Genomic DNA, 24068 nt, shown 5'->3' on the forward strand with positions numbered 1-24068 from the left:
TGTCTTTCTCAGGAAAACGTGCTGCAGTCTTCCTCCAACAGGCTGCATCCTCACCATGATAAAATCCAAGCCATCCGACAGATAAATTTGGACTTTAAATGTAAATACATCAGCCTAGATGAGGAGATTTTCACCAGGTAGTTTCTTAGGCTGGTATGCAGTAGCTGCCCACTTTGGGATCCTGGACGAGGCATGTCTCTTTTCAGATACTGTTTAGGATGTGGCACATGAGCAGGAGGGTGTGGGGGGTGTTCATTAGTTTGTGGCAGCTGGGCTTTTCCCTTTGCCCAACTCTGAGCAGCTGGGCAGAGTGAAGGGCCCAGACACCTTGGCAGGATCTGCTCATTGGCAGAGAGAGCCTTGCCTTCTCTCACACACACCCAGTGGACTCCAGCTGAGGGCAACGGACAGGTGTGGATGGAGGCAGACTCATGGTAGATGGCATTACCACATGACACTGTTCTTTGTACAGATTTAATTAGCTGGATCTTCTGATAGCACTGATTTTTCCAGCTTCATCATAGTTGGCAAGAAGATTGTCCAAGAGGGTTTAAAGGGAGAGCATTTTCTAAGTCACAACCGTAGAAAAGGCACAGAAAGGACCACCCTGGCTGCCCTGCTCCTTTCAGTTTCTCCGCTAGGACTTAGCCAGCATCCACTCAGCCTGACCTCACCTACCCTACCTTCCCAGCAAGTCCAGCCTGTAAGCCATATTGCTGGGCTTCTTGCTGAAACAGAAATTACTTTTAGGGCATGTTAGTTACTCTTTTCTTTTCCCCCATGGCTGCTGCTTATGGCCAGGAGTCCACTCCTTCATTGCCACAGTCACCCACGAGAGAGACACCGTCCAAAGTGTTCCACCAGTACAGCAACAACACCTCCACGTTGGATGTGCACTGCCTCCCCCGGCTCCAGGAAAAAGCCTCCCCGCCTCCTTCACCTCCCATCAGCTTTCCTCCGGCCTTCGAAGCAGCCAGAGTAGAAGCCAAACCCGATGAGCTCAAGGTGACAGTGAAGCTGAAACCTCGGCTCAGGACCGTCCATGGTGGGTTTGAAGACTGTAGACCGCTGAACAAAAAGTGGAGAGGAATGAAATGGAAGAAATGGAGCATCCATATTGTCATCCCCAAGGGGACCTTCAAGCCACCGTGTGAGGATGAGATAGATGAGTTTCTGAAGAAGTTAGGCACTTCTCTTAAACCTGATCCTGTGCCCAGAGACTGTCGGAAGTGTTGCTTCTGCCATGAAGAGGGGGACGGGTTGACAGATGGGCCTGCGAGGCTGCTCAACCTTGACTTGGACCTGTGGGTCCACTTGAATTGTGCTCTGTGGTCCACAGAGGTCTATGAGACTCAGGCTGGTGCCTTAATAAACGTAGAGTTAGCTCTGAGGAGAGGCCTGCAGATGAAATGTGTCTTCTGTCATAAGACAGGTGCCACCAGTGGATGTCACAGATTTCGATGCACCAACATTTATCACTTCACATGCGCCATCAAAGCACAATGCATGTTTTTTAAGGACAAAACTATGCTTTGCCCCATGCACAAACCAAAGGGAATCCATGAACAGGAGCTGAGCTACTTTGCGGTCTTCAGGAGGGTCTACGTGCAGCGCGACGAGGTGCGGCAGATCGCCAGCATTGTGCAGCGGGGAGAGCGGGACCACACCTTCCGTGTGGGGAGCCTCATCTTCCACACCATCGGCCAGCTGCTCCCGCAGCAGATGCAGGCGTTCCACTCAGCCAAGGCTCTCTTCCCCGTGGGCTACGAAGCCAGCCGCCTGTACTGGAGCACGCGCTATGCCAACAGGCGCTGCCGCTACCTCTGCTCCATCGAGGAGAAGGACGGGCGCCCAGAGTTTGTCATCAGGATCGTGGAGCAAGGCCACGAGGACCTCGTCCTGAGTGACACATCACCTAAAGGTCAGACCTGTCACCTCCAGGCTCTGCAGAGCCAGGGCTCCGCTGTTAGGCTGAGAATGTGTTTGTGTTAGCGTTGTGTCTGTCCTCGTGTGCATGCCGCGTCACGGCAGATGAGTCTTCATTCACGCACAGACCTGGGCCTCGCTGTGTTACGCCTGTTTGCTTTACGATTCTCTGATCACTTTTTAGTCGATATACGTTTGAACATAAAAGTTGGTGAAATAAATCTGAGAATGATTTGCAGGTAAAGGTCGCCTGCTATTTACCTTGGGGGATCCGCTTTTTTCTTTCTTTTTTTAAGTCCTGGGGCTTTAACTCTGGGGTGTGCACTGAACCAGGTCCCCAGCCCTCTTTATTTTTTATTTTGAGACGGGGTCTAAGTTGCTAAGACTGGCCTCAAACTTGGAATCCTCCTGTCCTGCCTTGGCCTCTCAAGTTGCTGGGATCGCAAGTGTGCGCCACTGAGCCCCACTGGGACCCTCCTCCTTGGTGCCAGTTTCTGGAAGGCAGGGGCCATATCTGAAGTGCACTCTGTATGTTTTCTCAGCACTGTGGAGCCATCAGCTCCCAGGTATCATACAGGCTCAGAGCTGGGAATTAGACGTTTCATTCTGACTCGGGTAAATCCGATTTGTCATTTTTATGGATGCAGAAAGCACTGGACAGCTGCTTTTTTTAAAAGTTTACCAGTTTTGTTTTGTTTTTTTTTTTTTAAATGTATGAAATGCTGTAAAGATTTTCTAAGAAAATTGTCATTTTCACATTTTAATTTAGATCTGAGGGGAAAGGAACCTATCTACAAATATTACTCGTTGGATTAATCATGTTGAAACTGGTGTGTTGTTTGGCCAGAAAGAAAATACACTAACTAGTAGCATGCGTTCCAGTTATCTTCCTAACCTTTTTACTTTTACTATTTATCCATAAAGTAACATTTTTTTCTCCCAAATTTCATAAAGTTCTTAAAATAAATCACTGTCATTTAATAAACGGGTCTGTTAGGCTGCTGCCTGGTGGTGGGTCTTTGGAAACCGCCCACATGAGGAGCTGTACTTCCTTTCCCATGACTTTTACTTGTCCTGGTTTTCTCCTTGCTTAGATGAGAGCAAGTTCATCATAGAACTCATTTTCCTTTCTGCATGCAGGTGTCTGGGATAAGATCTTGGAGCCTGTGGCCTGCGTGAGGAAGACATCTGAAATGCTCCAGCTTTTCCCTGCCTATTTGAAGGGAGAAGACCTGTTTGGCCTGACCGTCTCCGCAGTGGCACGGATAGCGGAATCAGTGAGTATCCAACTCGAGGCCCAGACACTCGGTCACACCCTGGTCATGTTCGTGCTTTTTGGAGCAGGGTTTGCCTGTGGGCCAACCTGTGTCTCTTGAGGAAAGCAGGCACTGATGACAGAGGGACACCCTCTGCACAGGTCCCCTTCCCTTAGAGAAGCTGTGTTTAGTCCTTGGGTCCCTTTAAGCCTGAAGGCTAGCCAGGGTGGAGGCGGCAGCCATCACATCCTCTCTGTCCACATGGATGGAGAGACCCTCTTCCCTGGCCTCCTGAAGTTCTCCTGCACTTGAGAATGTTGGGGTGCCCTTTTCCTGGCCCTGCATGTTGGCGGCCACTCTCCTGGCCTCTTCCTGGGGTTAAGCTCCAGAGGGCAGCAGGCCATGGAAGCACTTCTTAGAAGGCTTTTCTGACTCTTCACTCAAGCGATAACAAGAGAGTTTGGCAGTGACCCTAAGTGAACCATGGCTATATAATATTGAAAAATCACATGATTGTATAAGGCATTGTTTACTTTTTTTGGTACCAGGGATTCAACACCAGGGTAGGGTGCTTAACCACTGAGCCACATCCCAGCCTTTTTTATTTTTTAGTTGAAGACAGGGCCTTGCCAAGTTGCCAAGGCTGGATTTGAACTTACAGCCTCCTGGGCTGCTGGGGTTACAGGTGTGTACCACCACGCCCAGCTAAGGCATCATTTTTCAAGAATGAAAAATCACAGGTGTGTTTTCTGGTGGTAGGTCTGATTGCTTCCTTTGGAATGGCCCTGCCTGTAATGTCTTTTATGACTACAGAGAAAAATATCTCACAAGAAATATGTTCTAGAAAAGACGCTTTACAAGTACACCTTTAGTTAGTCGCCACTCTGCTTCTAGGACTTGGAGGATGACACCATGTCATATAGTCACATTTGAAAGAAGAAATGTATGATCAAGAAAGCAAGCCATGGAAAAGAACTTAGCTGACCTTAATGTTAAAGAGCGTCCAGATGTTAGTCCTGCATTCCGTGTGGGGTGTTGGGGCTCGGAACCCGTAGCCAGGCACGGGTATGCCTGTCCGTGTGTGTTCTGGGGTCAGACTCTCTTCAGGGAGCACTTGGCAGTTTTGCTGAGTTCTGCTTTGAAACTGAGCTGACGGGCTCATGCTCAGGTGGCTCTTGGTGTGGGCGAGTATGTCGAATAAGTTAACAGACCCTTTTGTTACCCGGAAAGTGTGTTGTGTTCTTATCAGGCCAGCTCAGTGCTGGCTGTGGTCTTTGTCACCAAGTCGTCGTTTTGTATATTTTGCTTCTTTTCAGCTACCTGGGGTTGAGGCATGTGAAAACTACACCTTCCGATACGGCCGGAATCCGCTCATGGAACTGCCCCTTGCCGTTAACCCCACAGGTTGTGCCCGTTCCGAACCTAAAATGAGTACCCACGTCAAGAGGTTTGTGTTAAGGTATTCTGTTTTGACTTCACATAGTACAGCCCAGGGTTTCTAGGCCTGTCGGCGGTGTTTGTGCTTCATTTGTCTGCTGCTTACAAACCCTGCTGCCTGGCTGTGCGTGTGCCCCCCTCCGGGACGCCGTGTGTCCCTGCTAGGCAGCTTTCCGTGTGTCTGTCAGTGAGGCTTGACTCGGCCTGCTCCGGGCTGCGATCGGAGCCGTCTTCAGCGTTCTTTTTGTTTCTGTTGGCACGCCGCCGTCCGCAGGCCGCACACCTTGAACAGCACCAGCACCTCCAAGTCCTTTCAGAGCACGGTCACCGGGGAGCTGAATGCGCCTTACAGTAAGCAGTTCGTCCACTCCAAGTCGTCGCAGTACCGGAGGATGAAGACCGAGTGGAAATCCAATGTCTATCTGGCACGGTCTCGGATCCAGGTGAGTCCTTGTGCTTGGGACTCCCAGGTGGCGGCTGGAGATCTGGAGACACCTGTGGTACGTGGGCAGCTGTTTCACCTGGTGGCAGGGATGATGGAATCTGGTCTGCTTTTTGTTTTTGCTGTGCTGGGGATTGAACGGAGGGCCTCAGGCACGCCACTAAGTGCTCTGCCACTGAGCCACCTCTCCGTCCCTAGGATCACATTTCAGAGTCCTGCTCAGTCATGTCGGTTTGTCACACTAGAATTCAAAGAGAGAGTGCCAGCCTTGGGGGTCCACACCTTTGATCTCAGTGTGGACCTTGGGAGCCCTGGGAAGCCGTCAGTGCGAGTTTGCACGCGCTGGGTGTGTGGAGAGCTCAGTGGGTGTGTCTTTTTCATTTTTCTTCTTTTTCTCTTTTGTACCAGGGGTTTTATATATTTTTTATTTTGAGACAGGGTCTCACTAAGTTGCTGAACTCTTGATCCTCTGCCTCAGCCTCCTGAGCCATTGGAACCACAGGCGTGTGCCACTGTGCCCAGCTCAGTTGGGCTGTTTTAAGCATTTGTAAAAAATGAAATTGTTTTTAAAAGGTGCTCCGATTTAGGAAGCCACCTGTTTTTCGTACGCCATCTTTCTGTGAAGTCGTCTCATGTGCTTAGGCAGTGAGATGTCTTCGGGTGAGGCTGTTGGCAGGCAGAGCGTTCAGAGTCCTCGTCCAGCTCCTCATAGAGACCCCCGCTGGAGCGTGCGTGCAGTGTCCCTCCTCCGTGTCCCAGGTGCGCTTACAGAGCTCCTCTTGCTCCCAGGACTTGGTGGTCCCAAGGATGCTACAGGCCCTCGTGCCGCTGGGGGGGTGGGGGGGGGCACCACTGCCTCTGTTCACTTCCCAGCCCCCATGGCGTCTCCACCAAGCCTCTGGCTGGGCTGCAGCTGTCCCCAGGCGGGAAGCCCATGGGCTTCATTTAGAACACACACTGGCCCCTGATCCACGTGGACACTCAGGTTCCTTTCCTTCGGGGCAGGCTTTGTCCTCACTGGAAGTTCCCGATCCTCTCTTTATTCTTGATGTCTGGACTTCCCACAGAGGCGTGCCCAGGCTGGGGCCTTTTTAATGGGCTGCTTTCCGCACTGGGTGCCCTCCGCTCTTGGGCAGCTCCCTCCCTGTAGGCGGTGCCGCACTCCTGAGATCCCAGCTGGCAGAGTGTGGCCCCAGGCTTGTGGGGAACGCACTGGGACTTAGAGGAGGGGACCCCAGCCCTGCCGAGTCCCGTGCTGCAGGCCCCAGAAGGATCTGTCTCCTCCCCGCTGCTCTCCTGGACTCTGCCCTCCACCGAGCCTTCCTCCTTGGGTGCTTTCCTTCAGCCAGGAGCCCGAGGCACCCTGATGTCTCCATCACCTCACTTCTAGGTTGTGGACGGACCTTCCCTACCATTGAGCCTCTGCCAGAGCCAGCACCCTGTCCCAGCCCCTGCAGCGTGGCTTGTCCTGCTGCAGCACCTTTACGTGCAGACGCTTCGGGACCGTCCCCTTCTCGAGGGTGTTTTAGTGGCATCCTCGCTGTGCACTCCACTGGTCGCCGTCAGCCGGGAGCCTCCTTGAGCGTTCTGAGCTGTCGTGGTTTCTGTCTCCTTCCGTCTGTCACCTCTTCCTCCCACCTCCCCGTAGTGGCGGCACTGACAGCAGGCTCCTGTGTCCCATGCTCCTGTCGTAGGATCGCCCGCACAGGCGCGCGCACGCCTGGGAACAGACTCCTGGGCTGCTTCTGCTCACCCAGCCAGGCCGGGGTTTGCCCATGCCGTGGTCAGCTGCACGCAGCGCGCCTCTGGGGCAGCACTTGCTTTGTTTTGTGTGCGTCCAGGTCCTGTACAAACGCCCTGGCCCCACGGAGGGCGGTCCCGAGGCCAGGCTTGTGCATAGACGTATCTGCCTTTCCAGTGGACGGTGCTGGCTCTGGGCGGGGAGCCGTGCGTTTCCCTGAGCAAAGGAGATGGCTCTGCTCTCCTCCGTTCGCCCTTGGCACTACCGCTTCCTTGTGCTTTGGCAGCTGTGGTCAGCACAGACTGGCATTGTGACCTTTGTGACCTTAACTGAGGTGCCCACCCTCTGACAAAGGGCGCCTTTCTTGTCTGCCACTTGGGTTCACCTTGGGAATCAGGTGTTCATGACGCTTTGTGAAGCGCCCTCTGCCTGGGAGGAAACATGGTGTCTTTTCTCCTTATGAAAGTTTAAATTGTTACGTAGGCAGACAAATGATTTTCTGTAGCTCCTGGGGTTGGTCAAGTCTATATCCTGTATATGTATTCTTGGGTAGTTTTTCCTTGCAAAACGGAAGACGACTTTATTCACTTCCCCTTGGACAAGCAGTTGTTGAAGCACTGTTCGGTGTGCACCCATTCACGTTCGGCTGAATACTCCTGTTATCACTGCACACATTAAGTTGTCCTGTGCAGAGACCCGTTTGGATTGTTTCCCCCTAATCTTCCTGTCTGTTCTTAAAGCAAAACTATATTGCTGGGCTGGGGATACAGCTCAGTTGGTAGAGTGCTTGCTTCGCATGCACAAGGCCCTGGGTTCAATCCCCAGCACCACACACACACACACACACACACACACACTATATATATATATATATATATATATATATATATATATATATATATATATGTATATATTTTTTGCTTTCTGTACACTTTGTTTTTTGTGTTCTGGTATGTTCACTTCTCAGACATTATCTGGTGTTGATCAAATAAACTGTATAGACCCCCCCCCCCAAAAAAAAAAAGATAAGTCACTTCACATACTGAAGTGACTGAAGTCCCCGACGTTGGCCTCTGTGGTGGTGCAGGATGGGGAATCCATCTGCAGGATTGCCCCAGCCAGCATGTGATCTTCTCTACTGCTGCCTTCTGGTCAGAATTGCAGGCGGAAACCCAATTTAGGACTAGAAAATGCAGCTATTGATGAGACTTACCTGTATTTTTTCAGTATGTTGTTTTTCTACAATTTGTAGTGATACAAACTTTATTTTATTTATTTATTTATTTAGGTACTGGGGATCGAATCCAGAGGTTCTTAACCACTGAGCCACACCCCCAGCCCTTTTTATATTTTATTTAGAGACAGGGTCTTGCTGAGTTGCTTAGTGCCTTGCTCAGTTGCTGAGGCTGGCTTTGAACTCGAGATCCTCCTGCCTCAGTCCCTGAGCCACTGGGATCACAGCCTGGATGGCTCCACCCGGTGTGACAGGAACTTCCCGGCACTACACTGGGACCTGACTCCAGGGCTCCCTCGCCTGTGTGTGCTGCCGCAGCGAGGTGGCTGCTGTGCTCCAGCCTGCTGCAGTTGCAGTATCCTTGCGCCTGGCCTCAGGACTTTTTATGAGGGCAGAGGTGTCCTTCCTGAAGAGTCCGTTTGTTTTCTACTTTCCTGATGATTACAGCTGACTAATGTCTGTGCTTTCCCTCTTTGCCTCGGCTTCTCAGAACCTCAGAGCCAAACCTAAAACCAGTTCATAGTAATAGTTCCTCATAGTTAGTCCTGTTTGTTTTATTAGATTGATTGTTAGGTCAAGTCCTTCTTGAAATGGTTGTGGGATAACATACAAAGCAGGAGCCTGAAGGCTCTGCGTCACGTAGTTGGTGCTCTGTGGAAGACGGGGAGCCTGTGGGGTGTGCGCACAGCCAGCGTGTTCCTTTATAGATGGTGTTGGTCTGTTTTGTGCTGCCATGATAAGACACCACAGAGCAGCTCACAAGTCACAGAACTTCACTTGGCTCACCGTTTTGGAGTGTGGGAAGGCCAAGGTGAAGGGGCCAGACGCACTTGGAGTGGGCCTTCTTGCTTTTTCTTCCTGGGTAGAAGGCAGAGGGCAAATAGGGAGGGAGGCCCCTTCCATCCTCATCGGGCTGACTCCTCCATGCACCCCTGAAGCACCCACCTCTCAGCCCTGTCGCCCAGGCAGCACGTTTCCGACATGTGGACTCTGGGGCACACGTTCACACCAGCACAGCTCTAAGGATTCAGCATGCAGAGGAGGAACAAGGCAGAGCGGCACAGCTCTAGGTGGCAGACTGTCCGCTTTTGAAGCTCCGGGACTAAGATGTTCAGTGAACAGGTCGTTTGTGTTAAGTGGAACCTCAAGTATGGCTTTCCACAAGGTCAGCAGTAACACTGTGTGTTTGGCCAGCCAAGTGCAGCGTGTGTGCGTCCCTCCCCAGGGCCTGGGCCTCTACGCTGCCCGAGACCTAGAGAAGCACACCATGGTCATCGAGTACATCGGGACCATCATCCGGAATGAAGTAGCCAACCGGAAAGAGAAACTCTATGAGTCCCAGGTAGGGTCGGGCCCCTGCGCTGTATAAACTGACCACAGCCCAACTCTTCCCTGTGCATTTCAGACACCTGAAAGGCTAGGCCACCACCGTATCTGGGCATCCTGTATTGTTCTCTGGTCTCACTCCTTTGGTCTTATTTTGGGGGGGGGGTGGTGTGAAGGTGGGCTGTACATTTACAGGCCTGGCTGCGTGGCACAGCCCATGGCTCCATGCTTGCCCTTGGTCCCAGGAGACGCACCTGTTGCAGTGGGCCCAATGGCCACTGCAGTGTGGCAGGGAGCACGGGTGCGGGGCGGCTGGGCCTGCCGCTGTGGGTCTGGGTGGAGCAGTTTGGGTCGTGACCGAGGCCGCCTGCTTTCTCTGTAGAACCGTGGCGTGTACATGTTCCGGATGGACAGCGACCACGTGATCGATGCAACACTCACGGGAGGGCCTGCAAGGTGAGGCAGAAGGCACCCAAGAGGACCTGAGCAACAGGGGTCTGCAGGGGAAGGGCCGGGGGAGCAGGGTCTGCAGGGCTCGGTGCAGGGGGAGGCAGCCAAGGTGGGGAGAGTTCACGTGCGGCCAGCACAGATTAGAGGCGTGGGGCAGGCGAGTTCGGAGAAGCGTTTTTATTTAGAAATTTGCCTTTGTGTGTCTCGTTATCGGGTAACGAAACAATAAGAAAGTTCGCCCTGGGACTGGGGGTTCCGAAAGGCTCCTCCAGCCGTTTCCGTGGTGCTTGCAGATACATCAACCATTCGTGTGCGCCCAACTGTGTGGCTGAAGTGGTGACTTTTGAGAGAGGACACAAAATCATCATCAGCTCCAATCGGAGAATCCAGAAAGGAGAAGAGGTGAGGCCGGTTCCGCGCGGCCATCTGGGCGCAGCCGCGCGCTCCTTTGCAGCGCCTGGCACGTGGTTCTTGGGGACGCGTTCCGCCATTGGCCGCCCCTGTGCGCCCCCACGGCAGCATCCCGTGTCTGTCTCAGGGTCCTTCCTGTCCTCTGTGCCCGTGGGCGTGGGCAGCGCCTGTCACTGAGCGGGCGGGCTAGGCACAGACCTGCGGTGACTGTGTGTGTTGAGGCCGGGGCTCCAGGGCACGCTGGGCGCAGTCGGCGTGCGCGTGCAGATGGCTCAGGCAGCAGATTTCCAAACAGTGGAGGTATTTTGTGTCTTCAAAATGCTGCGTGCTAAACTTGACATGTCCCTGGATCTCCCGCGGCCACTTGGTCCAGCACTCCACCTGTTACGGCGGTGCGGAGACCTCACTCCTTCCACAGGTGGCCCCGGGGCTGCGCTCGGGCTTTTGGAATCCACATTTCTAATCGAGAGTGAGGGTGAGACTAGAGTGAGACCGAGCGAGGAGGCTTGGTGCTGGCGGCCACAGGTGCCCGGAGCTCGGGCAGACGCCTCTGGAGCCCTGCATTCTGCAAGGTGGTGGACACAATCTCCTTGCGAGGCTCCGGTAAAGGCTAGTGAGGGGCAGTGTGCCGGCCAGGGCAGCTACTCCGAGCGCGGATCCCTTCCTCCCTGCGCAGCGGCCTGACTTCCCAGTGGAAGGAGCCCGGGAAGGGTGGGCCGCTGGGGCTTGCTGTGGGCGCGCTCGGGTGGGGGTCCAGGGTCAGCTGGAGCTGAGGGCGGCGTGCCGCCTGCCGGCTGCGCACCCCGAGGGCTTGGGGAGCAGAGCTGGCCAGGTCCTCCCGTGGTGCCTGTCCGCTCTGGGTGGCAGTTGCGGGAGGGAAGCGGGAAGCCTGCTGCCTGGCCCTGCGGCCTGCCTGACGCTGTGCCTTTGCCGTGGGCAGCTCTGCTACGACTACAAGTTCGACTTCGAGGACGACCAGCACAAGATCCCGTGTCACTGTGGAGCCGTGAACTGCCGGAAGTGGATGAACTGAATGCATTCCTTGCCATCTCAGCGGGCGGCTTGTCCCCAGCAAGAGGCGACTCTACACACCATTGGAGTTTTGCAGACAGAAAGATGTTTTTGTTTTCTGTTTTACGACTTTTTGAAAAATAGCTTCTGGGAGTTCTGGTTTCCTCAGCCCTTGAGGCTAAGGAGGCGCAGGAGGAAGCGGAGGTTCAACAGAGGCACAGGATGGTCCAGCACTTTCGCTTGTTTTTCTTTTTTCTTTCTTTTCCTTTCTTTGTTTCCCTGTGGGTGGGTTTTGTTTTGTTTTGTTTTGTTCTGTTTCCTTAATCTCACTAAGGAGAAACTTTTACTGGGGCAAAGAGCCGATGGCCACCCTGCCCCAGGGCAGGGGCCTCCTATGAATGTAAGACTGCAATCACCAGCCAGGGCGTCCAGAGTGCTGGCCACGCCCCCTGCGGCAGGCCTCTGGGCGAGTGAAGTGGACACCACTGAACAGGAATGTACTGAGATGACTTCCTTAGGGGTAGAGCTAAGGGATAACGACTTGCACTAAATACATTTAATACTTGATTCCATGAGTCAGTTTATTGTAGTTTTTGATTTCTGTAAAATAAGAGAAACTTTTTGTATTTATTATTGAATAAGTGAATGAAGCTATTTTTAAATAAAAGTTAGAAGAAAGCCAAGCTGCTGCTGTTCCCTGCAGACTAACGGACCCTGTCACTTTGTACAAACTTGTAAATATTTTGAGAAAAAAAATACAGTATAAAAATAGTTATTGACCAAATGCTACCAGGCTCTGCAGCAGCTCGGTGCTTATAAAACGTCATAGGGATGTCACAATATAATTTTGTGTTATTAAATATGCCATTATAATTATATAACAACCAAAATTTCAACCTGGAGTGTTTGGGGTTTTTTGGAAACTAGACTATTAGTACTTGTTTTATACACCTAACTTCTGACGGAACAGAGTGTCTGCCATGACTACAACTTTTATAGCTGTTTGGGTAATTTTAACTGATTTTTTTCATATTATATTGTTGCATCCCTACTTCTTCAGTCAGGTTTTTTGTGCTTACGATTTGTGATAACTGTGAATAACTGCTTACAAATACACCCAAATGGAGGCTGAACTTTTTCTTCAGCAAAAGTAGTTTTGATTAGAAGTTCGTTTCAGATCACAGAGAATCATGTAAACAGAATAGGATCATGTAGCAGAACTTAACCTAACTTTAGCCTTCTATTCAACACAAGAATTGAAAAAGGAAAAAAAAGAGAGAGGATCATGCTCGCATCTGCAGGACTCTGGCAATAGGGTTTTTCGAAGATGTAATTTTAAAATGTGTTTGTATGAACTGTTTGTTTACATTTCTTTAATAAAAACACACACTGTTTTGTGTTTGCTTGTAGAACCTTAATCAGCATTCTGACCCGGGTGGCTTCCGACCGTGTGCCTGGGGTTCTGGTACTGACACTTCACAGCGTTAGGGTGACGTCTGCAGCACGGCTGAGCTGTGTGCGCCGGGCCGCAGGCCTCACCTGTCCTGTATATGGCATGATGTATTTTTATCTTACAGAATAAATCAACTGTATATATTTTTCTCTTGATAAATAGCTGTATGAAATTTGTTTCTTGAATATTTTTCTTCTCTTGTACAATATTCTGACATCCTACCAGTATTTGTCCTACCGGGTTTTTGTTGTTTTCTGTTATGTATAATAGTATCTGACGTTGGCAAAAATTGAATTTTTGAAGTATACAGAGTGTTATGGGTTTTGGAATTTGTGGACACAGATTTAGAAGATCACCATTTACAAATAAAATATTTTACATCTATAACAGCGGCCTGTGTTCTCTGCTCGTCCTTCGCGCTCTAGGCCGGGGCTCTTCTGTTGACGGCTGCTTGAATTCGCGGACCTCTGACCCATCTGTCAGCCTCTAGTCTCAGTGAGATCACCTTGGATCTCTTTCTTCACCAGTGACTGGAAGTGACCTCAGACCTGCTGCCAGTAGCCGTGTGCTCCTCATCCAGTGGAGGTGGATGGTGCTGGTGCCTCTCAGGTGTTTCAAGGCCAGATTAAAACATTCTTGGTGGCCAGGCATGATGACGCACGCCTCTAATCCCAGCGGCTTAGGAGGCTGAGGCAGGAGATTCACAAATTCAAAGCCAGTCTTGGCAACTTAGACCCTGTCTCAAAAAATACAAAGTACTGGGGATGTGGCTCAGTGTTTCAGAGCCCCTGGGTTCGATCTCTGGCTTAAAAAAATAAAATGATTAATTCTTGGTGCCTCATCTCCTTGTTCAAAGCCTGGTTTTGTTTAGCTGGTAGATTTAGTCTTCTGATTACTGTTTTCAAAGCATCCGTGCTGCCCAGACTGGTGTCAGACTCCCGGGCTCCTCCTGCCTCAGCCTCCCAAGAAGCAGGGACCACAGTGCCACTGCCGCACCTGGTGGAATTTTTTTCCTAACTGCTTTCCAGACTTGGCCTGTGTGACGGTGCCTTCGTTTCTATCAGCCCGAGTGTATTTAGTGCATTTGATTAAAAGGGTCTGCTAAGAATCAAAACCACCCACGATCTGCTTCAATTTCTAAAACCAGTTTTCTGCCATACTGAAATGGTAAATTCTTGTGTTGCCTTGTTCTGCGAACTTTCTCAAAGCACCTGAATTGTTTCCGATGGGAGGGCGTCAGCGAGCTCAGAGCTCAGAGCTGGGGAGTGCCAGCGGTTTGGGTCTTGTCTGGAACCAGGGCCTCGGGCGTGCTAAGCAAGCGCTCCGCCCCGAGCTGCACCCTGGCCCTGGCTGGTGTTTCGGAGCTTTTGCTTGGTGCGGTCTTGCCCCTCTGCCGTCAAGACTTGACCGCTGATCACACACAGAAGGGGTGCTTGGGTCTCTCAGGGCCTTGAGTTGTTTGAGTGAATGCCAGTTCCCTGTCTTCTCCCTCTGGAGAACAGGAAAGGCAAGAAAGAGGGTTCTCACCATCAGCTTCGGTCCCCTAAGTACAGTCTCATGGAGGTGGGAGAGGGGACAAGAACACAGGAGGTTATAAACCACGTGGGGGCAAGAGGACCAGCAGCCTGCACATGGCCTGGATCCAGCCAGCCCGAGTCCCTTGCAGTGAGTCCCGGGCATATGTGTGGGAGCAGTAGTGAGACCTCGCCTCCCCAGGCAGACTTTACTATGTGGCCACCTGCACTGAGCCAGAGCAGAGCACATGAGGTAAATGCCCAAAGGCACAAGCACGTAGCACCCGGCACCACTGGGAAATGGACACGCTGAGGTTGCAGAGGGTGCCAGAGCCACCTCCCCTGGGGCAGGGCCCTTCAGCCCTGGCGTGGGCTCCTGCTGGGTCTTTGGAGTTGGGACTAATGACACGTTAACTAACTCAGGCTGACTCCTTACTCCCTGGCGGGTGAGCAAGATCAAGGCCTCAAAGGCGGTTTCAAAGGTTAATGACGGTGAATCAGAACACCGTCAGGGATTGGTTAACAACAGTTCTGAGAATGTGATCAGCTCGTGCTTGCCATATAGTCCTATGTGAACCCCCTGCCTTGCTGACCTTTAAGCTGATTGGTTCCTGCCTAGCCTCCACCCTACAAAAAAGCGTGTGACTTCCTCAATAAACGAGTTCCTGCTGTGACTGGTCTCCCTGACGCTCTGATTGTCCTCCGCCTGGAGGGCTGGGTGCAGGCGGTCAGTGGGCCCTACCTATCCCAGTCTGACCTCGTTGGGGAGTGTCCCCTTCCCTTGTTGCTGGTGGAGAAGAGCGAGGGGGCTTAAGACCCCGACAGAGTTCTCTCTAGTTGGAAATTAAAATTAGGGTCCTCATCTGAGGACAGCTTTCTGGGGCCCCAGGGGTTCTTGTACCCAGTCTCTATTCCAGCCATGGAAGTAGGGCAGGCGTCTTGCTCCTTCCTTGATGGCAATCCCTACACGCCGTGTGCTTCTTCCAGGTCCAAGGAAGCAGGCAGCGCGGTGCAGGATGTGCCCTGCTCTGGGGACCTGCACCCAGCCTCCTCACAAAGGGCTCGCCCCACCTCCCACCCAGGAGGCCGCCTGCCCACGCCTCCCCCACCTCTTCTGTTTCCCAGCGTCCCACACTCTGTTCCTCGGCCCTTCTAATTCTCTGCCCTCGCCAAGCTGACCTCAACCAGACCCAAGTGCACCCGACGCAGTGACTTCCCGACCCCCCCAGCTCTGACGCTAGCCACAGCCTCCTGGCCGCCCTGCCACAGCTGCACTGGGCCTCCTCGTCTCCACCAGCACCTCCCATCCCAGGTGGGAATCAGGATGACTCTAGACTCACCTTGTCTCACTGTCCTGTGGTCACTGTGATGCGGTGCCTGCTGCCGCCCAGAGGCCCATACATCAGGTGCCGGGTCTGCAGCCGGGAGGGTGGAAACTTGCAGAGGTGGGGCCTGTGGCAGGTCTTGGGGTCCCTTGAGGGGCCCATCGTTTCACTTCCCAGCCACGAGGTAGAGGGCTCTGTTCTGCCCGGTGCGTCCACTGGTGCCAGCCACCCGCACAGCCCCTCCTCCCGGCTGTCTGGGGCCCGGTGACGAGTGCATACCACACGCAGTGCTCCTTCCGGCTGCTCTCCTCTCATGGGAGGCCGCCCGGGTCCTCCTGCTCCTCTTCGTAGAAGCAGAATGCTGTTTACAAACATTCCCTCTTGGCCAGGTTTTCCCTGAAGGCTCCGCGTGCTGCCCCCCGCGCCCAGCTCCTCCTCACCTCCTGGTGTTTTGTGTGGAGGTGGGGACAGGACGGACCGGCTTCATGGAGCACCGTACCCCGAGCTACCTCCCCAGCCCCTTTTGGTTTATTTTGAGACAGGTTCTTTCTAATTTGCCCAAGGTGGCCTTGAACTTGAGCTTGTCTTGCCTCGGCCTCCAGCGTTGCTGAGGCTACAGAAGTGAACCACTGCACCTGGCATTTGTCCTTTTTGGTGAAGGAAACCTCTATTCAGCTAGTTCATCCATTTTTAAATTTAGGGGGGTTCTGTTGAATTGTAAGCATTGTTTATGTACCAGATACAAGTTTATGGCTGGCTTTTTCATTTCCTCAATGGTGTCTTGATAAACAGCAGCTTAAGTTCAATTCTGTTAATATTTGATGGCTAGTTCTTCTAACGAGTTCTTAGGAAATTTTTGCTGACCAAAGCAATGAAGATACTCTCCTACATTTTCCTCTGAAGCGGCTGGATTTCAGCTTGTGTTTAGATCTATGATTCACCTTGAAATCGTCTCTGCGACAGCATAAGGTGAAGGGTAAGCTTCATTTTTGTCCAGAGGGCTGCAGGATCCCTCCAGCACATACGGCCCTGGTTTTCCTTTTCCCTCTGACTGTGCTGGCGGCTGGCTGGCTCTGTGCCCATGGGTCTTCTCATTAGTTCCTTGTCCTTAAGTCAGGAGCACGTGGTCTTGAGTTGGTGCAGGCCCTCCAAGACCATTCTTTCCAAATGGCTTGGCCTCACATCAGTGGTACACATTTTCCTCTAAAAGTCACGTGCACAGCCATGCCCTACAGGGTACAGCCCATCCTCACACGGTGGCCTCCTCTAGCCCAGGACACAGTAGTTACGTCCCAGTGAGTCCCAAGTTGAAAATGCGTTTACTGCACCTGCCGCGCCCATGCTGCAGCCTAGCCCAGCTTGTGTTAAGTGTGCCACAACCCTTAGTCAGCCTGCAGCTCGGCACCATCTCCTACCAGTGTGTCATGGAAGCGTACTGAATGTGTCCAGTCACTGCCGACGACTGTGCTGAGTGCAAAGCAACAGCTGGCTGGCTGTCCTTTTGCACTGCGGTTGGGCACTGCCCGTCGTGGTGTTTCTGAACACACCTGGTTTTCAGTGACAACCACGCCTTGCGGAGAGGATGCTCGGGCTTACTCCTTGCTCCCTCTGTGCCGCGCTGGCCTTCGGAGCCGAGTGGCGGGGCCCGGGTGAGAGCAGGCAGCCTCCACTTGCCCCGATCTTTTTTCCTTTTTTGGGTATGGGAGACTGAACCCAGGGCCTTAACCACTGAGCCACAGCCCAGCCCTTTTTTGTACTTTATTTAGAGAGATGGCCTCACTAAGTTGTCGAGGCTGGGTTTGAACTCATGATCCTCCTACCTTTGCCTCCTGAGCCACTGGGATTATAGGCAGGGCCCACTGAGCCTAGCCCCTGATCACTTTTCACATGAAACATGGCTGCCTGGACCTTCCAGAGGTCAGTTATCCAGTTAAGGAATTTCCCTTCTATTTGTCCCCCCGCCCCCGTGGTGACATGCTGAAATACATTCACACCGTCAGCTCAGTGCCACCCACTGCTGCACAGCACGAGAGTGGCACAGCCTTGCCTGTAACCACCGAGCTCAGCAAAACCCAGAATGCACCAGTGCACCCTGGAGGGTCTGCAGGCCTTGCTCACTGCCTCCCATGTGAGGCCTGAGATCCGAGTCCCAGGTTCTAGAAAACCTCCAGAGGGGTCCTGAGCTCCTGATTTGCTAATGTGATCCCTCCTGCGGTTCCGATTGGGGCGGGGGGGGGGGGCGGGAGCGGGGTGCTGTGGTGACGACTTGGTGACCAGTCTTTGCCGGTGCCCTTTTCTTCCCATTGTGAGTTTGAAATAGCCTCTTCCTTCTTTGCAGATAACTCTCCAGTTTCTGCCAAGTTTTCTTTTTCATAATCATAAGCGGGCGTCGGGCTCTGTCCAGTGTCTCCTCCCGCAGTAGCACGCTGCAGGCCTGTGTGCAGGTTTCTGTGGACGCCAAGGAGTATCGTGTGACAACTCGTGAGGAGCTGCCGGCTGGAGAATCCCCCGGGTGCCGCTCTGCCCAGGTCAGGAGCTTCTCCCTTGGCTAGGGGTCTACGATTCTAGTGTTCTCAAAGCGGCCGTGGCTGTGTTCATTCTTACTCTAGTTCACTCACTTCTGTTCTGGTACCTGATGTTTTCTTCTTTGTTCTCCTTCTCTGGGCCTCTCACTTGCTCTTTTTCCTGTTCAAGGTGGGGTGTGTTGAACCTGTTACCCTAACGCACATGTCAGGGCCTGAGAATTTCCAGGGTACACGCTCACACGCTCAGACTTCATGCTCAGCTACTTCAAAGTGCCTTTGGCTCTTGGACCCACAGGTGCTCAGAAGTGTGCTGGCTGCCATGTACTTGGAGGGTTTCCAAGTGTTTTGGTTGATTTTTACCATGGTTACTGATTTCCAGGATGTTCTGCACGGCTTGGGTGTATAACTGCATCTTGCTTAACATCTGGGAATGCAGTGCCCTGGTCAACGCCCCACGTGGACTTGAAGACGGCGTGCTCTGCTCTTGGGCGGGGTGTTGCGCGGTGACTGGCAGGAGACTTCTCTAGCCCACCGTCTTTCTATCGGTGTCGACATCTCTTGCTGTGATTTTAGACGGGTCTCTTCTTAAGTTTTGTCCTTGCATGTATTCTGAAGCTGTCAGTAAGGGCAGCCACATTTGGATCCTCTCTTCTTATGCACTGACCGCACCCCCCAGACCTGCTCTGACGTTAATGGAGCGTCCAGGTAGATGTCGCGCACTGTCTGGGATGTGTGCTTTCCATCCTCTCCTTGTAACGCGTGTCGTGGTCCCTGCAGGGAGTTCTCCCAGGCAGCCTCAGTCGGCCCCGCCTGTTGACTGGAGTACCGACCTCAGCTACTGGGTGACAACTCCTCATCTTGCTGCCTCTTCCTTTCCACATGTACCATCTCGTCTTGGGTGGCAAATGGCTGCTTTGTGGTCTAACACATCACTGAATTCTTGCAATAGGAGGCTGTGTCTCCTCTGGGATATAACTTGGGGGAAAACTTCACCTCGTATTTTGGCACTTACAGTAGATGCAGATGTTAACCAAATTCCTAATGGAGAAGACACTTCTAAGATCTGACTTCTACACCCAGCTGCCTGTTTACCAAATCACCTGGGAGTTCACTGATAAAAAGTATCCAACTCACATAGCTCAAGCCAAAATCCCATGAAGCTTCCCCTGAAGTTGGGGTCGCTAACCTAGCAACCAAGGGGGTTTCATATCACATACATGGCACAACTCAGATCAGAGGCCCCACAAGAAGACCAAGAAAAAATTTTAAAAATCTGAGTTAAATAATCAAAAAGATCCTTTATTTTAAATGGGGACAGTGTCATAAGTCATCAAAATAATTTATAATAGTTGACTGCCTCTTAAATATTATAAATGCCTTCTGAAGCTAAAAGCAATTGTGGACTCAACCAGCTTCATCAAACGATTTAGAATGTATTAAATGATAACAGAATGAGGTCCTGTGAGAAGGGAAATCATGACAAGTTCCATCACCAAGGGGTTGAAGCACGATCACAGAAACAGAATGTCCACCCACCGGGATCTGCCCTGTGGGCCCTCCAAGTGCAACAGATGCCTTGAAAGCAGCTCAGAGGGGCCTCGATGTCTCAGTGGGAACTCCTGGTCACCTGCAGATGGCCGCCTTCCACCAGCAGGACTACAGGGCTGGCCTGGCAGAGACTGACATGGTGCCACCTCACCCTTCCAGGTGCCACTGCTGTGAGGAGGAGCCGTCACAGATCGCCATGGCAACAGAGCCTTTCTGACCCAGGGGATCCACCACGCTCAGGCACTGTCCAACCGACACCTGGTACAGCCAGCTGTTTTTCTGAAAGAGGCAACGCGGGAGGGGGATTACCTTGTTTTCCTGGCGGAACACAGTAAAGACACAGGAGTCCACAAGAGCTGTGGAATGTGCAAGATTACTGAACAGGAATGAAGGGAGAAGGCGGACTGTCCATCTGTCACACTCTCACGCTCTCACCCCAAAGGTCCACTGCTGGGATCCGCCTGACCCGTGGCACTTCATGAGTCGTGGTGGGTCTGATGAGCGAGTTTCTGACATGTCTAGACAAAGGAGGTTATTTAAAACCAATTCGTGCTCTTCATTATAAATCCAGATCTAGAAAAGCAAACATTAAAAAATCAAGTTTTGCTTTAAACACTAAAAATCAGAGCTGGAAAACATTTGTAGAAGATAACAAGTGGATTTATTCTCTATGGTGTCAGAGCAGGAACAGACCAGTGTGCTAGACCCATGCAGAAGCAGAAAAGGAGGCACCTGCCCTGCTGAGCCGGCTGCATGTCCCAACGGCCCAGTGTTGAACGTGTGCTCCTTAGCTTGGTGCTGATGTAACATGGTGGAAACTCTACCAGGTGGCACCCATGTGAGGTCTCAGGTCACTGGGGATGTGCCCTCGAGGGGGCTAGAGGATGCAGGTCTCTTCTGCTGCTATATGCTCCTGCTGTGATGTGCCACCTTGCTGTGGGATCAGACTCATGGGTAGAAACCTCCAACACTGAGCAAACTAGACCATTCCTGCTTTTTGGTACTGGGCTCGAGCACTGTGTTATGGCAACACACAGCTGACAGTGCTATTCTGGGAGGAAACCTAAGTGGTGCTTGAATTTTGTTGACTGATTTTAACTCGATCACATGACTGAATCTTTTTCAGGGTTTCACAATTATATACTTCTCTTAATTCATGGACTATGAGGGCTTAAGAGGAGCCTCGGAGCTGCTGGCATCTCGTGTGGGCAGGAACACCAACACTTGTTTTCATACAGTCTTCATCTGCTGGCCTGAAGTGGCTGAAATGGGAGGCGCAGTGAAAGACTCCCCCCAGCAGGCACCCCGCTAAATTCAAAAGGAGTACATCTCCTCCACACAACTTGTTTACCCATAAAAGGGTTGTGTGTGCAACAACTTATTTACCTGTAAAAGGGTTGTGTGTGCAGTCTCAATATAAAGGGGCGGCTCCCTGTGGAGTGACAGAACATTCTAGAATGCTAAGGTTTCAGTCTGTTTGTCCCCTGGCCTCCTGAAATGTGACTGAGGAACTGGACTATTGATTTTATTTAAAGTCACACTTGTACATTTGGATAGTATAACTTCTTCCACCATCTAGAATATATTTCAGCTACCTCAGTGCACTGTGACCTGTCCTCTGAGATATGCTACATTTCTAATACCCAGTGTCCACACACTGCCACCTCTCCTACCCAGAAACGGTTCAAGAATGCTGACCACCGCAGGTAAGACTGCAGGCTTTCTGAAGTCACAGTGTCTTATTTCTAGGAGGATTCCTGCACACTACTTACCAAAAGGCCAAGCGGTTTACTTTTCAGCCTGTCTGACACCAACGCACCACTGAACATGGAAATGGGAATTCCTTAGGCCTTGTCCTGAGAGCTATGAGGTCGGAGCACTGGTTGTGCTTTTCCCACACAAATCCCTCTGAAATCAGAGTGCCAAACTGAAATGCCCCAGTGGCTTGCACACTCCATGTGGCACCAGGAAGGACACACACTGGTGTGGACAAGTGCGATGCCATCACAGTGGGCAGAGGCAGAAGGACACACGAAGGAGACTGAAGTGAAGTCTACGATGGTCTCCGTGGCCACTCCCAGTGTCGCCACGACTTGGGTCAGAAGGCCAGGCACTCGCTGTGGGGCCTGAGCCGCTCCCAGGACTGCCGTCACCCAGAGGCAGCACTCACCTGAGTCGGGTCCCGGTAGTCGCAGGCCTTAAGCACTACCAGGCCACCCTTCTGGCTTGGGCGGCCCTGGGCCACCAGACATTTATTGGTCTGGAAGTGGTAGAGCTGCAAGAGAGGGGAGAGCTGTGACGGCTCAGCAGGTAGGACAGTGTCAAGAGGCTGGGGACTGGGTCAGTGTTCCTAGTGAGCCTGGGCTTTCTACCCCCAAGTCTGGAGCGCCCAGTGCACTGCAGGTCATCAGCGACCCGAGCACGGGCAGGCAGCAGCAGGGCGACTCCCGCTCAAAGACAAGCTCACATCCGTCTGCACCCCAAGGCCTGCAATGAAACCACGGAAGGAAGCACCGAGGCACAGAAAGACACCACCAAATGGACCACGCGTGCCCGGCGGGGTAAGTCCCAGAGGCGGGCCAGGCAGCGGCAAGCGGAGGTCCTGGCAGGGCCTGCGGCCAGAGGGCGACACCGTCCTCCCACTTGGGAGAGGAGTGCACCTGCCAGCGCTGGGCGGCCCTGTTACTAGATAAAGCAGAGGCGAGGGCACGGTGCAGGCCTGGCCAGTCGTCAGTGAACGGCAGAGGGGCAACGGCAGTGTCTGCCTATCACTTCCAAAAAGCAGGTTTGTTTTCTCTTGTTCTGTTTTGCAGGACTGGGGACTGAACCCAGGGCCACTGAGGTACAGCCCCAACTTTTATTTTGAGACAGGGCCTTGCTGTGCTGCCCAATCTGGCCCTAAATTGCACTTTTGTCTCTGTCTCCCAGGAAGCTGGGATTATACACGTGTGCCACCATGCTGGCCAGAGAGCCAATTCTAAGAAATGATTCAGGAAAACCGTGCAACTTCAGGGGCAGACCCTAAAATTTAATTGTGATTAAGAAATGGGGCCAAGCTGGCAACCAAGGCTAAAGCAAGAGACTCCAAGTTCAAAGTCAGCCTCAGCAATTTAGTGAGTCCTTGTCTCAAAATAAAAAGGGCTGGGGATGTAGCTCAGGGAGTTAAGTGCCCCTGGGTTCAATCCCTGGTACCAAAAAGAAGAAAGGGGGGTGTGGAATGTGATGGGAAAGCCCGCTTCCTGCCACCACTGGTGCTACTCTGTCCAGGGTGCTTCCAGAGCCGCTCTGCCCCTTTCCTTTGAGCATTTTACGTACCCACACTGCCTTCCTTCACAGGAGCAACGCCCCTGTCAGCACTCCAGGGAGCTGCCCACAGCCTGCCCTGTAGCACCAGGTTCCCTTCAAGGCCTTGCAATTTCTGGAGACAGAACCCTAAGCCTAGGCTAAGTGGAGAAGGTCGTCACCCTGGTAGTGGGACACCTGCACAAGGCTGCGCCTCACCCTGCCTCGCTGAAGGACTCGGGGGCGTTTGGGCCCTCTGTTGATGAAAATGGGTTGCTGGGCCTTGGCATTGGGCCCAGGCATCTGCATCTCTGGGTAGACATTGTCCAAGTACCATCTAAACGACTGACAGCCCAACTTCTTCCTCAGCTCCACGCGCTCGCTGATATTTCCATAGCTTCTGGTCTTCAGATCAGGTCTTAATGAGAAGTACTGCTCCTGCATTAGAAAGGGATAAAGAGAACAGAATTTGTTTGTTAGGAAGTATTATGCAACTATATTTGAGGTTTAAAGAATGACTAAAACAATGGTATTTTTCATTCTAGTATTTTCTTGATGTTGCCAAATGTTACCAATGGAAATTTTCACACCATTTGAAAGCAAGACAGACCTTAAACTGTAAGACATGCTGTCCCGATTTCAGAAACGGCAAAATGTGTAAGACGGTACATCTCTGCCTCAAGGAAGAGCTAAGCACGAGGCGAGCATTCTCAAGTCCTGTGGTCTCAGAACTCGGTATTTCTAAAAACTACTGAGGACCCTCAAGGAAGCTGTTTGTATGGGCTATTGATATTTACTATATTAAAAACTTAGTATATTAGAAATATACTATATATTAGAAATTTACTATATTAGAAATTAAAGCAAATATGAAAATATTTATTCATTAAAATAACCTATTTTCAAAACAAGATTTAGTGAGAACAGTGGCATTTGCTGTGTATTTTTGCAAATCTTTTTACTGTCTGGTTCAAATGTTTATGTTTTGGTTGAAAAAAATATATGTATACATATATATATATATATATATATATATATATATATATATATATATATATTTTTTTTTTTTTTTTTTTTTTTTGGCAGTGCTGGGGATTGAACCCAGGGCCTTGTGCTTGCAAGGCAAGCACTCTACCAACTGAGCTATCTCCCCAGCCTGGTTGAATATATTTTTAAAAATAGAATCT

At 51.6% G+C, this 24068-nt stretch overlaps 2 protein-coding genes across 24 annotated transcripts in view; one reads left to right on the forward strand and one right to left on the reverse strand.

Moving 5' to 3' along the window:
- Positions 1 to 13078, forward strand: part of Kmt2c (lysine methyltransferase 2C) — a 268206-nt gene extending 255128 nt beyond the window's left edge. For 17 of the 19 annotated variants that reach the window (XM_047559963.1, XM_047559969.1, XM_047559973.1 and 14 more), the window contains 8 exons: positions 802 to 1921; positions 3067 to 3203; positions 4499 to 4641; positions 4894 to 5062; positions 9262 to 9378; positions 9745 to 9818; positions 10106 to 10214; positions 11164 to 13078. In XM_047559963.1, the coding sequence (XP_047415919.1) occupies positions 802 to 1921; positions 3067 to 3203; positions 4499 to 4641; positions 4894 to 5062; positions 9262 to 9378; positions 9745 to 9818; positions 10106 to 10214; positions 11164 to 11256 (1962 nt within the window). In that variant the 3' untranslated portion in view covers positions 11257 to 13078. The remainder of the gene's footprint in view (positions 1 to 801; positions 1922 to 3066; positions 3204 to 4498; positions 4642 to 4893; positions 5063 to 9261; positions 9379 to 9744; positions 9819 to 10105; positions 10215 to 11163) is intronic. The other 2 variants (XM_047559970.1, XM_047559983.1) reach the window with 1 other exon arrangement.
- A 6251-nt stretch (positions 13079 to 19329) lies between these two features.
- Positions 19330 to 24068, reverse strand: part of Galnt11 (polypeptide N-acetylgalactosaminyltransferase 11) — a 44701-nt gene continuing 39962 nt past the window's right edge. For 2 of the 5 annotated variants that reach the window (XM_047559985.1, XM_047559984.1), the window contains 4 exons: positions 23101 to 23319; positions 21770 to 21874; positions 20035 to 20172; positions 19330 to 19878 (listed from right to left, as the gene is read on the reverse strand). In XM_047559985.1, the coding sequence (XP_047415941.1) occupies positions 19747 to 19878; positions 20035 to 20172; positions 21770 to 21874; positions 23101 to 23319 (594 nt within the window). In that variant the 3' untranslated portion in view covers positions 19330 to 19746. Of the gene's footprint in view, positions 19879 to 20034; positions 20173 to 20193; positions 20862 to 21769; positions 21875 to 23100; positions 23320 to 24068 lie in introns of those variants that run through there. The other 3 variants (XM_047559987.1, XM_047559988.1, XM_047559986.1) reach the window with 3 other exon arrangements.

Source organism: Sciurus carolinensis, chromosome 8 (genome assembly GCF_902686445.1).
Source record: "Sciurus carolinensis chromosome 8, mSciCar1.2, whole genome shotgun sequence".
In the NCBI taxonomy this organism is placed as follows: Eukaryota; Metazoa; Chordata; class Mammalia; order Rodentia; family Sciuridae; genus Sciurus; species Sciurus carolinensis.